The sequence below is a fragment of the Cyanistes caeruleus genome, chromosome 8 (assembly GCF_971803275.1).
Source record: "Cyanistes caeruleus chromosome 8, bCyaCae1.hap1.1, whole genome shotgun sequence".
Taxonomy (NCBI): domain Eukaryota; kingdom Metazoa; phylum Chordata; class Aves; order Passeriformes; family Paridae; genus Cyanistes; species Cyanistes caeruleus.
Window position 1 is genome coordinate 20,465,320 of NC_141708.1, and position 15,949 is coordinate 20,481,268.

Genomic DNA, 15,949 nt, shown 5'->3' on the forward strand with positions numbered 1-15,949 from the left:
TTTAGTTGCTATCTATAGGTAAAAGATACACAGCCTTCATTTCACACGTAGGTTCTTTCCTATCCCTTCCCCATGATGAAGCTAGTGGAAGGTATCATCCCATCAGCAGGCCATTCTGGGGTTTTGTGGAGACTCAGAATTCTGACAAAATATGGTAGCAGATTCCAGAAGAAGCATTGCCAAGATGCCACATATCTTATCCACTCTTCTATCAAGGTGCGCTCTTATCCAAAAGAGGCAATTTAATTGCAACAAGGCAGTCTCCCAGAATCTACATGTGCTGTAGGGATACTCTGTTATCATCTTGTGCTGCAGTAACAGCATGTCACTTTGAAAATTTGCTCTGTGATACAATGTTATAACAACAAGCAGTTATCGTTAGATGGTAATACATATTTTTGGATAAAGATTTCAGGTCTGTCCATGAGTTATTTGGAGCACTTTGCATCATGTGTGGTTTTGGTTTGGGTATTTAGATAGTCCTTTTAGAATTAGAATAGGTATTCAGAAAGTCACCAGACTAAATGTTTGGAAAGAAAAAAAAAGAAAAAAAAGAAAAAAAAAAGAAACTAAGCAAAATTCCAAGTAGTTCTGTCTTTTATGACTGCTACTATTTTGTTACAGAAAGGCTAGAAGAGAAAGGCATGGGAAAACCTGTTAAAGTTGTTAGCCCAATTTGTTTGAAGTCACTTGCATCTGTATCTTATATGTTGATCTTACACCATACCATTTTGGAGGGGGAAAGAGAAGAAGAGGGACATTTTTCTGGTACACTGTTCCCCATCTTTTTCCCCATATAGGATGAGAGATCTGAACTGCAAAGCTGGGGGAAATCACAAGTAATCTCAGCAATTCCATTTCAGGCAGCTTCTGAGAGTCCTTCTTAGGGGTTATTACATATAATGTAAGTAGAGCAAATGTCTTGCCTTCACTTCTGCACTATCCATGCCCAAGCAACAGCATATAGGGGACAGATCCCCACCTAATACAGTGCAATACATTATAAAGAAAAATGGGAAAAGACCCATTAACTTCAGCAGCAGCAATAACTAACCACATCTGTCCTTGTGATTCTTTGTACTTGCTTAAGATTTCAGGAATCAAAAACTTTGAACTAGGAGTTATATTCTAAAACTAGCAAACAACCAACTGTAACTAGGAGTTTATATACTACCCTTCTGATCAAGACATTTTTATCTCCTGTGTATTCTGAAGTATCTTTTCACCATTAGTTCCTTTGCAACATGGTTTTTATCTGATGGAGTGGTGATAACTGTTAAAAGAAGTCAAGCCACAGCAAAGCAGTGCCAATCACATTGGCATACACTTCCTTGGATTAGTTTTTCTTTCAGATTTGCAAGCTTTTCCTTTTACTTTTTCTGAGATGCTGCCTGTGGAGTTCACATCATAAACGAGCCCATCCTGGGGTATTCCCAAAGCAAGTGTGAGCAGGTGCAGTCGTGACGCACGCGCTGCACATTCTCTTCAAGCAGCCAGACATCTGCTTGGCTGTATAAAAGAAGCAGGCCCTACTTGACAGGAAAGGGGCAATGCTGCCAGGAGACAGCAGAGGTGAGAGGTTATGGCCCATCTGATGGGTCCTAAAATTGGCAAAAGAGAGAGAAATAATCTGTTTGCCGCAAACATGGATTCCCTGGGCCAAGGCAGAAAGGGACAGCCATGGTGGGGAGCTGTGCTCATCACACTAATTCCCAAGCAGTGATGAGGACAAGTCCATCCCATTCTGCTGTCCTTCTTTACTAATCCAGCAGGACTGAAGATTGAAAAACCCACTGCATGCAATTGGTCTAGCATAAGGAAAGGGACAGCAGTCTCTCACTATGGACAAGGTCCAGAGTTACACCATTCTACTGCTCTCTCAGCCCTCCCAGAAGCTGCTGGAGCCTGACCCCATCCTCCTCACTATCTCATACATAAAGTCAGGGCTTTTCTCCCTCAGCTCTGTCACCTGGTTCAACTTCTCTGTCTTTTTGTGCATTGATCTTTGCAGCAGTCATTGGTGCTGCAAGCCAAACCAGTCTTTACTTCTCCAGCACCTGCACTATTTTGCTGCCCAGTCAACTCACCTCAGGCTTGCAGTGCCAGGCTCAGACCAGCTCACACACCTGCCCCAGAGCTCAGCAGTGGCTGCTCCCTCCCAGCCTGTCTCTGGGTGCTGCCTGGGGAGGCTTGTCCAGCAGCCCCACTCTCCCAGGGTGCCTGGGTGCAGGGAAGCTCTGCCCAGCACAAAGTGCTGATGCAAAGTGCTGTGAATTTGACTCCTGAAGGCTGCTCACACAGGCATCCTGTGGTTATTAATAGCCAAAGGCCCAGAGGGCAGAGTCTCAGATAGCACTGCTGCCATCCCTGAGGAGAGGGGAAAATAAAAGGTTGCACCTCAGGTCTCCTGCAGTCACTGTCTCAATGTCCCGGAAGACCAGGCACTCCATAGATGGCTCACTTCTTCCTCTTGGTTCAAATAAACATGCAGCTCCTCTTCTTCCTTCTATTGCTTTTTCATGAAATTAATAAAATCTTCTCAATACCCTGTTTGTCAGTAATGCCTCAAAAGCTCTTGGGTCTTGCTCTGTTTTACACCCTCCTTCTGCCCCTTCTTAATTATTCATCTCATTGTCCTCTAGGCTGTCATACATATTTCCTAAAATGCTTCAGAAAATACAGAAGCAAAATAATGGTATGCATGAAACAAGTAGTAGGAAAAACCACAGTCTGGAAAGCTATTTACAGAATTCTAGGAAGTAGATATTTCATATGTATGGGAAACCCAACTGAATCAAGGAGCAAGGAAATTAATTTCCTGATTTATGACAGAAATACAGTTGATAGCCTGCATTTGGTGCAGCTTTGTACATGCAAACAACTCTCCTTAAATCCTGTTCGTTATGAGATGACTCTCCTTTTTCCTGTCCACCCAATTGGGTTTTGGTTTTAGGATGAAGGAAAATATCTCATTTTACTGGAGAACTCAAAGATGCACATACTTTTCAGCTTCTGAATAAGGTAAAAATCCTCCAGAAAACATTGTCTTTCTATTTTATGTTGGAAGATTGAATCCCTATTGGATCAAAATCATGTTGTCCATTGAATAATCATAGAGTATAGTGAGAAGAAGAAAAACCCCAAAACACAGTTGTGATGATAGTAGAAAAGCATCTGCACAGAGAATTGCAAGCAAAGTTGAAATGAAGGAACATCAGGAGATAGCCACTTTCCTTTTTCCCTAGACTTTGCTGTTGTTTTTTCCTGCACCAAATGCATATAAAACTTCGCAGTGTGATAACTGGGTTGAAAGCACTAAGTGTTAATCCCCAGTACTGTTAGGAAGGTCCTGTAGAAGACTGCTGTAACATTCCTATGGGCATTAAACAGTCCTTATATCCTTGGAGTTAGAGCACATACGGCATTCTCCTGGCCTAAAGTTTCCCATTTTTCTCTTGCTTTCATCCATGTCACCACAATGTATACCTTGCACTGTGCCTATTTCACAGCTCTGATTCTCCCTCATTTGTGTAACAGCATGACATATGCTTTCCACTACCCACAAGAGCCCTGCATCCTTCACTGAGCTGGGATGGTACACCAGAGTGATGTCCAGCCCAGATCCTGTCCTCACACTACTATGCCAGTGATTCAGGAGCAAATCCCTGGAGCAGTTCCAGTGTAAAATAAGCACAATTAAGTTGTAAACACCCACTGCCTGCTCAGGGCACCATCACAGAGCTTCATGCCTAGCAAAGGCATTTACATCTGCACAAAGCTGGAAGGTGTCAAATGCTACTGTCACAGCTGACCATCTGTCCATACATCACACCCACTCTGCACAAGTGCAGGTGGCCACAGAGGAGTGGGTGTCTTGGTGTTGCCAAGCCCTGCTCACTGCAGATTGTACAAGGAGTATTCTTCTCACAACATTGATTCTTTTGGATTGGTTTAGCAGTGTGCTTGACCAGAGTGCCCAATGTCTGCTGTGACATCCAGTTGTGCTCCTTGAGATGCTGCTCTCCTATTCAAATTCCCTTTGCTCTAAACACTCGTTCATCATTCATCATGGGAGATTCTTCCTGACACAAGGTGGTGGCATATGGAGGGCCAGAGTGAGAACAAACACAATGTGCTGCTTTATTGCTTAAAATCAGAGCCCTTTGCCTTTCCTTTCCCAAAGGCATGAGGTAGAGTTACATCTAACTTAAAGAAGTTTCTAGGTCCGTTTTGATAATCATCTGAGAAATTAATGTGATTTATATCATCAGGTGAGAAGTTGAGAAATGCAGCTACCATTATATGGCACCTTTTGCAGTAACTAGACTGATGCTAAACTCTGCATCCTCTCTACTTGCTTCCAGCAGCTGTTTTCAGACCACTTTATAGCTGTTGTTTTACATCTTCAGTCATCTCCTGTGCCTTCCTGAGTACAAATTACACCTTAGGGGAACAGTTCAATTGCTACTCATTTTACTACTCAGGTGGCAACCTGTATATCATGTGGGAACCTGATGGATTTTGGGGCAAGGTGTAGCTCCAAAAGATGATTGCTCTTCCCTGATGTGGTTGCTCTTCCCTGTCACACCTGGTGTGCCTCTGCTTTCTCCCACCCCAGGCAGCTGCAGAGACAGAGAAGCTGAGTATGCTGGAAGGGAGCAGAGATCCCCATGGTAATTGGAAGTGAGCAGGAAATAGGTGTGCTCCCTCTTATAAAACTCAAGAGAAACTAGGGAAAAACAATAGCAAGATGAAGAGAAGGCATGTCTAGCGTGGTGTGTGAGGATCTCAATCAGACTATGAGCAGGCATGCCCTGCAAGTGGGAAGAAGGCACTGACACTTCAGGGTGAGCCAGCTCCAGGAGACAAGATTCTGCTGTGGATCCCCAGCCCAAAGGGCAAGAGGCAAGCAGCGATAGGGTCAAGAACAAGGATGCTGAAGCCCATATTTAAGAAGCAATGGGAACCATGGTCTGATGGCAACAAAGCATTTTTTTGCCTAGTCAAAGTCTCATGTGAGAAGAATACATATACCAGGTGAGATATGGGACCTAGGAGTGCATCTGGAATGAACTCAACAGAGCCTGAGCCTTGAACCTATTTGTGTGGCACTAGGATTTATAGAGTGATTTGTATAAAGCACTCTTGTGTCTGACACTTAAGCACCAAGACACACCTTAAACTGAGTCTCTTACCTCCTATGCTATGTTTAAATGAAATTATATGTCTTTATTTTTAGTTACCACACTGAGAACTAAATCCTGCTCCTTTCTATACATGGTTTCTCCTGTGAAATAGGAATGTCTAGTTCACAAGTCTATAAATGTCAATTGTAGATCTAGCAGAGACTTCACTTGTGTCCTGCCACAGTGCCAAGTTCAGCAGGTCAATGGCTTTTTTGCACTGGTAATATTCTACCTATCTTCTACCCCTACCATAAATAATGCAATGAATTGAGAAGAAGGTATCGGTGATTTTTCTGTTATCCTACCCACTCATACTAGTCAATGCTAATGGTTTTGAATTGCTACAAGCTGTGCTTGAGGTGGTTTAATTTTGTTTATGGTGGAAGAATTTACCTGGACTGTGGTGTGGTTTGGTGGCATAATTCAATCCTTGCTTACGTATATGGAATTTCCATTATTGACAGTAGGGTTGTACATGTGCTGCCTGTAGGACTTTTTAGTGCTTCAGAGAGTTTATAATCACACAAGACAAAGACAAGAAACTGTCTTTCTGTCATGGTGACCACCTCCATCTTTCCAAATATACCTTTTGTTATAGTGGCCTGAGAACAGCCTAAACAAACTTTTCCTTTCTCTGACATGTTTCTTCAAAATTAATTTATTTTTGCACTGCATTCTTGTACACCTAATTTCAAATGGTCTAACTTCAGATTGTCAATGCCTACAAACTCATTTCAAGATTAGGACACGAAATCTGTCTTATTACACTGCTAGATGGACACAAGCAGCACTTCAAAGATGCATCAGCAGCAGAGCTGTCTCCAGAGCACATTTTGGTCATGTAGAAGTCAGGAAAACAGCATCAGTCTTCACCACTATAACTTTTCAAAGATTGAGAATTAAACCTTGCTCTCGCTCCCCTTTTTCCCTGTTGCCCAGGACTGATCTGTTTCAAGTATTCATAAACAGCAGATTCCAGCATGATTCAATCTGTTCTGGAAAAAAAATGCAAAACTCTTGATTTGGCGCTTTTTTCTGGTTATTGTTAAGATGATGAATATAATTATTGTTATTGTAAAGTATTTCATGTATTCTTCATGAATATTCTTCTTTCATGTCAGTTTACACAGGCATGAGGGAGACTTTTCAGTACTTCATAACACCAAAATAGGAGAAACAGTAAATGCCAGGCTCTCTAGTGCCGCTAAGTGGGCTTAATGCAGAATAAGATGTAGGACTGCAAAATATGTAGGATTTGACCACAGAGCTGGAGTGTGTGTGGAAATTGCTGCCATTCCCATGGTGTGTTACTTGCTGGGCAGCCTGTTTGCGTGACCCAGGAATCCCCTCCAAGCTGCAGCAAGCCCCCTGCTGCCAAAACTCCCTGGTATGAGCCTGACCTTCTCCTCTGGTATGTGGGACTGAGCAACACCATATGTGAACGTCAAAAGAGGATAGATTAGGAAGAAAGGACTTCCTAAGATTTTAAGCCCTCTAGACTTAACACCACATCAGGCGAATGCCAAAGCCCCAGGTAACTCAGAGGAACAGTGGCAGCATCTAGTGGCCATTGAAGCTATAGGTCTGTACTGTCGGGGAATAGCCTCGTCTTTCCTGCATGCCGCACACTTCCCTGCTGTGCTCTTTGCTGCACATTCTCCTTCCATCGGGTATGATTGCTTGGGGGTAGATGTCTCCACTAGGCACCTTACTGTTTTCTGGTTTTAAACTTCTCTCTAAGGTGGGTACTGAAGGCCAAGTTAATCGCTAGCCTGCTATATAGCTGTTTAGAAATCCTTTGGCTTGGCAGGCTCCTGTTCCACTTTTCAAAGTCTGTTTGTCTGGCTCCTTCAGACATGATCTTCTCTGAGAGGAAATGACTCTCACTTGAGAAGGTTGTAGAGGTTAACAGGGAATTTAATTAAGAGTCCTAGATACAGCAACTGTCCTGCAATGTGTCAAACCATCTGGAGTAGCTTATAATCCTACTATGTCAGATTTATTAGGCAAAACAAGATGCAGTCCTAATCTGCAGCCTGTGCATCTGTATACTTACTTTTTTGGGAGCTGTGCTTCTGGTTGGAAAGAAGCTTAGGTTAGGCATCAGCAAACATTGCTGCCCCTTTCTGTATTTTCTGATGGCAAGTCAATCAGAAATATGCTGGATAGTCCTAAAACCTACCTCCAGACCACTGCAAAAGGAAGCCCTCCTTGCTATTAATCTGACAAACATCCGCAAAATTATGCTTAAACAAATGTCCTTAGCCTGCAGTCTAACCCTACAGCTGATCTCAGTGTCTTTTACAGTGCTTAGGAATTACTATCTGTGAGTGAGATATGTCTGGGAAAGGCAACCTGCTAACACTTGTCCTAAACTGTACACAATGAACCTCTCAGGATCCAGAAACTGAGTAGACTTTAATATGAATTATGTTAAGTTTAGAGTTAGGATTTGATTTGGAGCCTGAGAATATAATGGGATATTTTTGATTTTCTAAGTGACTTGTTTTTCAGGTATTTTGGTTAGTATTAAATTGAATTGTTCAATGTGAGTTTATATATTTTTTTTATCTGAGCTTACCAACTTTCACGGATACTGGATTTACAAGAAGAGGGTAGGGTTTAGGTTAGAACAGGCTGAGGGGCAGTGATGGGGCAGGCCAGCTCAGGCTGGTCCACAAATGTCTTCAGCCTGCCAGTGAGTGTTTTATAGTCTGTAGTACCAAAGTTTTGGATCTCACTTAAGTTTTTGCTTGCATGGCGCTTTTTTAATGTATAGAGACTTTAAGTCCAACCTAGGTGTTTTTATTGCTGAGATATCCCAACCTTTTTTGAACTCCTTATATTCTCTTGTTCCTTAGCAGTTTGTAGTAGGTAGTGCTAAATGCATGTGGTTAGAAATTCCTCCTGGGTGTTAAGCAAAGAAAGTGACAAAATGACACATTTAAAGTGCATATCACAAGTCTATTTTTCTGCACAAACAAATAGAAAGTGATTTTAAATTGGGAAAAATAAAAAGACAAAACAGAAAAGGGAAAAAAGTATTTCCATAAACAAAGATGCCAACTCTGTTCATCTGGGGTCACATCTTTCACCAGACAGAGCACTGCTGCTGGGCTCCCATTTTCAGAGCACTGATGGGTCTCTTCTAGGAAAAGGGTCTAGTAGGGGGTGCAATTTTAGCAGAAAGGGATATTCTTTATGAGGAGCAATCTTGCCTCATACTGTGCTCATGTCTGGTATCAGTGACTCCTCTTCACACCAGTCTCTTCTGAGATGTTTCCTCCCAGGTGCTGCAGGAGCTTGAGGTTATCTCTGGTAAGTGTTCCCATATATTGAGAGGGAAGGGACTGTTACTTCTGAAGCAAAGATAAAACCCCTGAATTGCCATAGCTGCAATGTGTAGCCTGCAGCATGCTAGAGAGGAGGGATGATAGGCAATTTTAAATCAGAGCCCATGAAGACATCTTCAAATACTTAACAAGGGAACAATGGGGTTTGGCCTACCACTGCAGCTTATAACTTAGCAGGTGGGAGCTAAAACTTGTCAAACAACTGTTTATGTCTGTTCTTGTTCAACAGCTGAGGAATTAGATGTGGAGAGGCTCAAGACGAGCTTACATGTTCCAAAAGTATTCCTTGTAACCTCACCTGTGACCTTTCTAACAGGCCAGCCACAGCATTTTCATGAGCAGACATCAGCAGAGCTGCTTAAAGCCAGCAGTAGCTCAGATTTCTTCCTTACAACTTGACAGATGCATCTCAGTATTATTTCTCATCTCATGCTACTTGCAGCTACAGGTCTTACTTGGGATACACTATGAGCACTGCAGGCCTCATCAGGAACAGCCTCTGCTTCTGCAGATCAAATCCTGTGTCAGCATAGAATGCAGAAAAGTTTGTGAGGGACTGAAATCCATTAAACTACTTCAGTTTTGCTTCTAAACATGGCATTGAAGCAAGGGTGTAAGTAAAATACAGGATTCCCAGCCTCCTAGCTATTTTCCTTGCTCCTATATTTAATATTTGTTCTCCAGTCAAACCCAACTTTTTCCATTTCCTGCCATTACATTATCCGAAATGATGGGGAAAATGCAATTATTCCACTCACTTCAATCATGATATCTAACATTGAATGGTGTTTGGCAATCACTCCTCAGCAGAAATCATTGTCTCCCGGAAATCTGGAGTGGGATCACCAAAATACTAAACCCATGCAATCTCCCTTACATACTAAGGCCAGACTTCTCTATTTTTCCAGTGGCAAAATTAATTCCCTGAGACTTTCAGGCCCTGAGAGCACTTAACTTTAGGGGCCTGAGGGAAAGGGATACTGGAGTAAGATTCAGACTTTCTGAGGTTATTTCTTGACTGCAGAATTATGTTGAGCACCCTTCCTCTGGTCCACACAACCCCTCTCTACGCCTGAGTTCAGTAATGCTTTCAGCCTGGGCTAGCTTGTCTGTCTAAGGCTAATGGCTTAAATCACTAGCCAGGGATAGACAACACTCCACAAGGAGATGAGAGACAAAGCTTTTGGAGAACTGCTACTTCTTGAGTTCCTTCGTACAGCTTTCCGAGATAAAATAGAAAATTCCTCCCTCCATGTTTGGGAAGAGTCACAGAGCTTCAGTTTGCACACAGGTATTTTTTTTTCTTTTTTTTTCTTTTTTTTTTTTTCTTCAGAAACGCTGGCAATGAAATGCAGTACAGGATGAGTGAGAAAGCAATCATCTGAGATAGGTTTTGTAGCATGGCTGCTTCTCTACACTGGAGCTAAGTGGATTCTGGTGACCTGAATTAACTCTGTGGTGATGATTTCTCCTAAGACATTCTCTCTGGGGCTTTTCAGGGACATAATCTCCTCATCAATTCATGTTGGCTGCTCCTATGTCATACAACCAGATGCAGCATCTCTTCTGACTCAGCCTCACCTTTGTCCATTAACTCAAGGTATTCCCATAGCTTTTCTTACAATCCTCTCCCATGGTTGATAGTGTGCCAAGTGAGGTGTAAGTTCTGTTGTCCTTTCTCCCCAGCATGCTCATTATATGTTTCAGGGCCAGAAGGAATGTGCACTGCAAACATGGGCTTGCAAAGAAGTCCAGCCAGAGTGTGAAGGATTCAAAGGCAGAATTGTGTATTATCTTTTCTCTCATTATCTTCCTCCCAAAGTTGTCTAGCTAAGTCTTACAGCCTTCTTTTTCTTCATAGGATAACATACATGAAAAATCTCCAGGTGCTCACAAAGAAAGACTTTCAAGCCTCTAAGAAAAAGTAGAGCACCAGTTATGAAAAAGCTACACATCATAAGCTCCTGCTGTGGAGAGGAAGGTTGGCTTAGATTTAATATGAAATAACAATAGCTGCACTGCCTAGAGACTGCTTCAGAACCACTTGCATTTCTTTTTCTTTCCCCAAAACCTACATTTTTATATATCCAAAGTTTCTGCTCAGTCCAGCCAGAGAATGGCTACTGCTTGAAAGAGAGGAGCAAGTCTAACGGAAGGGAGACTTGTCCCAAGGAGAAAGGGCTATGAGAACCTCATTCTGCCTCCTGTACGCATTCCTAAGGGTTTAGCAAAAGGCTGGGCAACCCTGACCCAGAAAGAGGTGACAAACCCCTTCCCTGCAGCTGGGGCATCTGCTGTGTTTGGAAGCAGTGTTTCAGGAGCAATGCTTTCTTGGTGTACTTGTGGGATCACACTGGAAAAGTGGCTGCTAGCAAAGGAGGACCACAAGCAGAAAGTAAATGGCTGGGGGGTGTATAAACCAGAGAATAGATGACATGCACACACACATGCACAGTCCCTACTAATATGCTGAATTCTTCCTTGGGAAGGCAGTGGGTTTTTTTCCTGTATGCCTGTAGTGTAGGGATTAAGTTGGAGGCTAGCCTGGGACACTCAATGAATAACCAGTTGTTTCCCCAGCTTCACCAGCAAACTGAACTCTGTATATGTGTAGGAGTACAGATCCTCTGGGATTCTCAGAGCACTTTAGTTTTTACCAAATAGGCCCCACAATAATACCTAAGTAATTTAGTATGAAATTTTACTTGTGACTTTCTGTTTTTTTGGCCTCCACTTCCATGCTGAGAATGTCTGTAAAGGCCCTCCATTTTCCCCTCATCACAAAGCTTTCAGCAAGTTTTATGTCATGACCCATTTCTAATCTAGCCACATTTCTGTCCTAAACAAAGCAAAAAGATCATGTACAAATGCATGTTCAGTCCTGTCTCATTTTAAAGCCAACCCTACCTTCTCCTGTGCAATCCACCTTTCTACTTACAGTACCCATATCTGTTCTGTGGGACAGACGCTGCAGGGCCTTTCTTGGTGCCAACCAAACACTGCCTGAGCTTAGCTTTGACTTTGTGTATCCTCTAAAATGGATACTTCCTTCTGTAGTTCCCACAGTTGGTGATAGCCCCATCAAGTCCCCTCAAAGCCCCTCTTTGGCAAACTAATTCCAGACCATCCAGCTAGGATGACTCTGTCTTTTACCCCAGCACTGGTGACTGGAGAAACAGGCACACGTGGCCACTCAGGCACAGGCCACACTGCCCACATGTGCATGGGCAAACACCGCTGCTTACTCTGCTCTCTTGCCTTCTTTTCCATGCCCCCACAGAGGGAAGTCTGGGAGAAATGTCCCAGGTGAGGCCCCACTTGTCCTTTCACTCCCTGATGAGTATTGCTGTGTGCATGTGTGTGCGCACAGGTGAACATGTGCAGACTGGGAGGATCAGAGAACAATCTAATGGGAAAGCTGGGGCTTCTGTTCTGTATTCCCACCTCTCACCCTCTCTTCCTGGAAAGCTTTTGCCTCCTAGTTTGCTTCCATGCAGGGTGACTCCAAAGCCCTTGGGAAAAGAAAACTACTGCTTCATGTGTGTCTCCATGTGAATTAACCCCCTCTGGAGGAGAGTTTTGATGCTGTGTATAAGTTCTTAGTCTCTCTACCACTCGTACCCTCTCTCCACATTCTTCCTCCTGCTGTAGCCACAGCCAGTAAGCCTTTCCAGGAAGTATCTCATCTGAGACCAAGGGGAGGCTGGGAAAGGGGATGGTGCCAAAGGGCAGTAATTTTTTGAGGTTTTTTTCTTCATTTTGCATCACTCATCCCAACGTACTTGAGCTGACATGAAAGACAAAACAAGCGCTATCTCTGAGGAGCCACAGACAGGATGGGAGGGGTACCTGCCTCAGTGATGGCCAAAACTTGGCCTCCACACATTGGCCTGCATGCCCGTTCTCGCTGCAGAGAATTTGGGCCTGGCCACCTGAAACCGAGAGGCATTGGCTGAGTTTAGAGGAGGTCCCTGCCCCACCTGTCCAGGCTCTGGGGAGCTCTGATATGGCTTAGGAGAGGGGCTGAGCTCCATCTGGAAGGGTGCTGGTGTGGCAGGGGCAGAAGAGGCCATTTCTGTTCTCCACAATGGCTCATCCAGCGTGGTGGCTGAGCGGGGCACAAGCACAGTGGGTGCCAGGCCGCTGGAGGCTGGCATGGGAGCCGGTGTGGAGAAGCGACGAATCTCCTGGGTCTTGGCTATTTTCACAGGGACCTGCTTGGCTGCCATGAAGGATGAGCTAGCCTGTGGGGTTGGCTGACCAGGAGTATTCTGAGTGCTGGGGCTTGGGGGATCCCCAAAACAGAACATGGCTGACTTTAATTGATAGGGCTGGTGGCGCATTAAATCAATGACCTTGATCCCTGATTTCTGGCCAGGTGCCTTTTTCACTTTGCTCTCTGCTTTGCTAGCCTGAGATTTGCTAGCTGCCAGGGGATAGAAAGGGGAATGCATTGGGTTGTAAGCTATTGGAGGGGGAGCCCGGATGTTGGGTGAGTATTTCCAGCATGAGGGTAGAGAAGGGGATGGAGAGGGGGTCCTGGGCTTGTGCTCTTGCTTCGGTGTTGTTTCCACCACAAATTTGTCCATGCGGCTCTGACGTTTGGCAAAGAGCTCTGCCCCCTTGCCTTTAAGCTGAGGCATGTCCTGCGCCCCATTTACTAATCCAGCATCTTGCTGAGGCTTGGGGGCCACTGGAGGTGGGGTCTTGAACTTGCGTCCTGAGGACTGCATGAAGTTGCAGGCCTCAGCACCCAGGCTGAGGAAGTCCTCCTCAGGCCCAGACTCAAAGCCTGCCCCAGGGTGGTCACCTTTTGGTTTCTCATCCAGGTTCTGCACCAGAGACAGCAGCTCAGGGTTGGGTGAATTCTTCTTCTTCTCCTCAATTTTACTAAACATGGGTTTCTTGTTGCCCCGTCGGCGAGCCTCCTGCAGGATGCCTGTGCGGGGAGCTGGCACAGAAATCCTCTGCTCCCTGGAGGTTAAGGGATCCGAAGGAGGTCGTGGCATTGTTGGAGTGATAGCAGGAGAAGGCTGTTTTGGCAGAGGGGAGCTGCTTCTCATGTGTTGTGATGGTGCTGGACTAATATACAATGAAGAAGAGGCTGTTCCTGGGACTCGTGGCTGGGATGCTGTGGAGGCCATATCCCCTCCTGGCTTTGAGGGATTTGACAGAAAGATAGAGGTGGTGGATGTCCGGGCAGTGTTGGCAGAAGGCTTGATCTCTGAAGTGCTTCCTCCCCCTTTTGGCTGTGACTCCAGTGGTGATGTTGGTCTTCCTGGTGCAGGAATATACAGAGATGTGGAGGAGCTCACTGGACCACGTTGTGTTGGCACTGGTGTTCCTGGAACCAGAGGTGAGAAAGGGGGACCCCCTGTGCTTTGCCCACTCAGACTTTCAGTGGGTTTTTTGGGTGCAGACGGCCTAAAGATGACAGAAGATGTTGCTGGACGTTGGCCAGAAAAGCCAGGAGTAAAGGGCCGTGCAGACCTGTTGAACATGCTTGTTGAACTTGCAGAGAAGGGGTCGGGGGTGCTTGGGGGAGGTGGGAAGAAAGTGGGGCTGGGGGCAGTCAGGAGCTGAGTGGGGATGGTGGCTGGCTGCTTGCTGGGCATTTGCACACCTTCCAGATGGATGCTGAGGGGCACGATGTCTGTCTTGTCTGGCACAGGCATATCTCCGTTCACTGTGCCCTGCTTTGGCTGGGCAGCCGGGGCAAGCTCTGGACTCTTCTGCACCGGAGTTTTCTCAACTGTGTACTTCCCAGCCCGTTCCCTCTGCTGCTCAAATAATCGTGCTCCTTTACCTGAGGCCTCAGTCAAACCTTTTTGCTTCTCCTCCTTCTGTTCAGAGTCAGATTTGGATTTTTCAATGTCTAGGTAAGTGTTGTCCCAGTCTGAGTGATTAGTTAGGCTTCGGGCATCAGAGAAACCTTCCTCATCAAATTCAGATTCACTAGTTGGAAAAACTCCGTCTTCCTCCTCGTAGGAGCGGTCTTCATCAACACTCCCAAAACTTACCAATGTATACTTCTTAGCCCTCTGCCTGCGTTTCTTAAACATCAGCACCCCCTTGGAGTGGGGGTTGGGTGCATCTGTCAGCAGGGATGCAATGGTTCTGCACTTGGTTTTAGCTTCTTTCACGTTCTTCTCCTGGATGCTTTCGTGGCGGTGGAGCTCTGAAAAAGATAGAAAGAGGCAGTCTCAGAGATCAGAAAAGGTTGGGTGGGCAAAGGTGGACAGTGAAATGGCTACAGGTGTTCTAGTGCACATAAGAACAAGCACACCCCTTGCCCTTCTTTTTCATTCCACTTTTTATGATGATGGTTTCTTTATAAACTGTTGATAGAAAATCAGGAGCAGTTTTCTCCTTCCATGTGTAAAACAATAGAAGTTGATGCAGGTGTAGGGAGGGAACTCCTCCCACTCTGATGGCTGGTCTAAGTTTCCTATCAGACCTGGGATTTCCTTTTTCTGAAGCATGTGGCTGAGAGTCCCTGACATTTTCACAGTGTTTGTCCTTGCTTGTGGAAATATTTACCATTTATTTGTCACCCTGAAGGTAGAGCCCTGCTTTCTGTAGATGCTCCTCCTACCATACAGAAGATTACATGAGTGCAAAAGGAGAGGTGCTCTGCAGGCACAGTAGGGCTGCTGCTGATCTGAGCCCTGCAATGTCAGCTACAGTCAGTGCTGTGCAGTAGCACTGTGTGTGGGACTGTTTGCTGCTCTGCAGCAGCCCTGCTGCTGCAGGAGGCAAAGGAAGCATGATTTCCTCCTTCCTGCAGTCCCTTTCCTGTGCTCCATGCCTGGCAAGGAAGAAGAGTATTTGCTCCTGAGCAAGAATCCCAGATCCCCGCAACAGATCAGCCAGACCAGAAGGAAATCCACTTAGACAGGCTTGCTTGGAAAAGACAACACCCGTTGGGACACTGGCATGAAAGTGTGGGATAAAACTGCTCAGTAAAGCTCCAGGGAGGAATGTTGTGTCCTCTGTCTTTGTGTGCAGGGAAAGCAGGTGGTGAACAAGATTCAATAGTAAAACCAAACTTGTCTGCTCTAAGGAAAGTATGGACATGCTTTGAATCACTGTTGAAGTGATAGAAGTCAGCACTAACCTTGCACAGAAAAAAAGCCCCACATACTTAAACCACAGACTGATTTGTGATGTCTTTCATTTCACCCTTTTCCATTCTTTTCCCCAGCATGACAGTAAAGTGAAACAACCATCCAATGTATGCATCTAATAATTTGTCCAAAGAACCCACTTTGTCCAGCTCTGACATTCCCAAGAGAGATGTAATAAATTATGGTCTGCTGAAGGGAGAGGAGAGGAGAACTGCAAGGCAGTGCTGAGGGATAGTGTTAGCTCAAGAGATGATGGAAACTGCTTAGTCCTCTCAGGATCTCA

At 44.9% G+C, this 15,949-nt stretch overlaps 2 protein-coding genes and 1 long non-coding RNA gene across 4 annotated transcripts in view; 1 reads left to right on the forward strand and 2 right to left on the reverse strand.

Annotated features, from left to right (window-relative positions):
* The window catches only part of MYOZ1 (myozenin 1), a 15,802-nt gene extending 13,576 nt beyond the window's left edge, over positions 1-2,226 (reverse strand). Inside the window, exon 1 of one of the 2 annotated variants that reach the window (XM_023929432.2) lies at positions 2,088-2,225. The gene's annotated coding sequence lies outside the window, so the exon portion shown is untranslated. Of the gene's footprint in view, positions 1-2,087 lie in introns of both variants that reach the window. The other variant, XM_023929433.2, reaches the window with a different exon arrangement.
* The window catches only part of LOC147651912 (uncharacterized), a 27,491-nt gene extending 19,261 nt beyond the window's left edge, over positions 1-8,230 (forward strand). The window contains exon 3 of the long non-coding RNA XR_015290206.1: positions 4,619-8,230. This is a non-coding gene — a long non-coding RNA (uncharacterized LOC147651912). The remainder of the gene's footprint in view (positions 1-4,618) is intronic.
* SYNPO2L (synaptopodin 2 like) overlaps positions 8,130-15,949 on the reverse strand; it is a 40,528-nt gene continuing 32,708 nt past the window's right edge. The window contains exon 4 of the mRNA XM_023929431.2: positions 8,130-14,717. Within this exon, the coding sequence (XP_023785199.2) occupies positions 12,394-14,717 (2,324 nt within the window). The 3' untranslated portion in view covers positions 8,130-12,393. The remainder of the gene's footprint in view (positions 14,718-15,949) is intronic.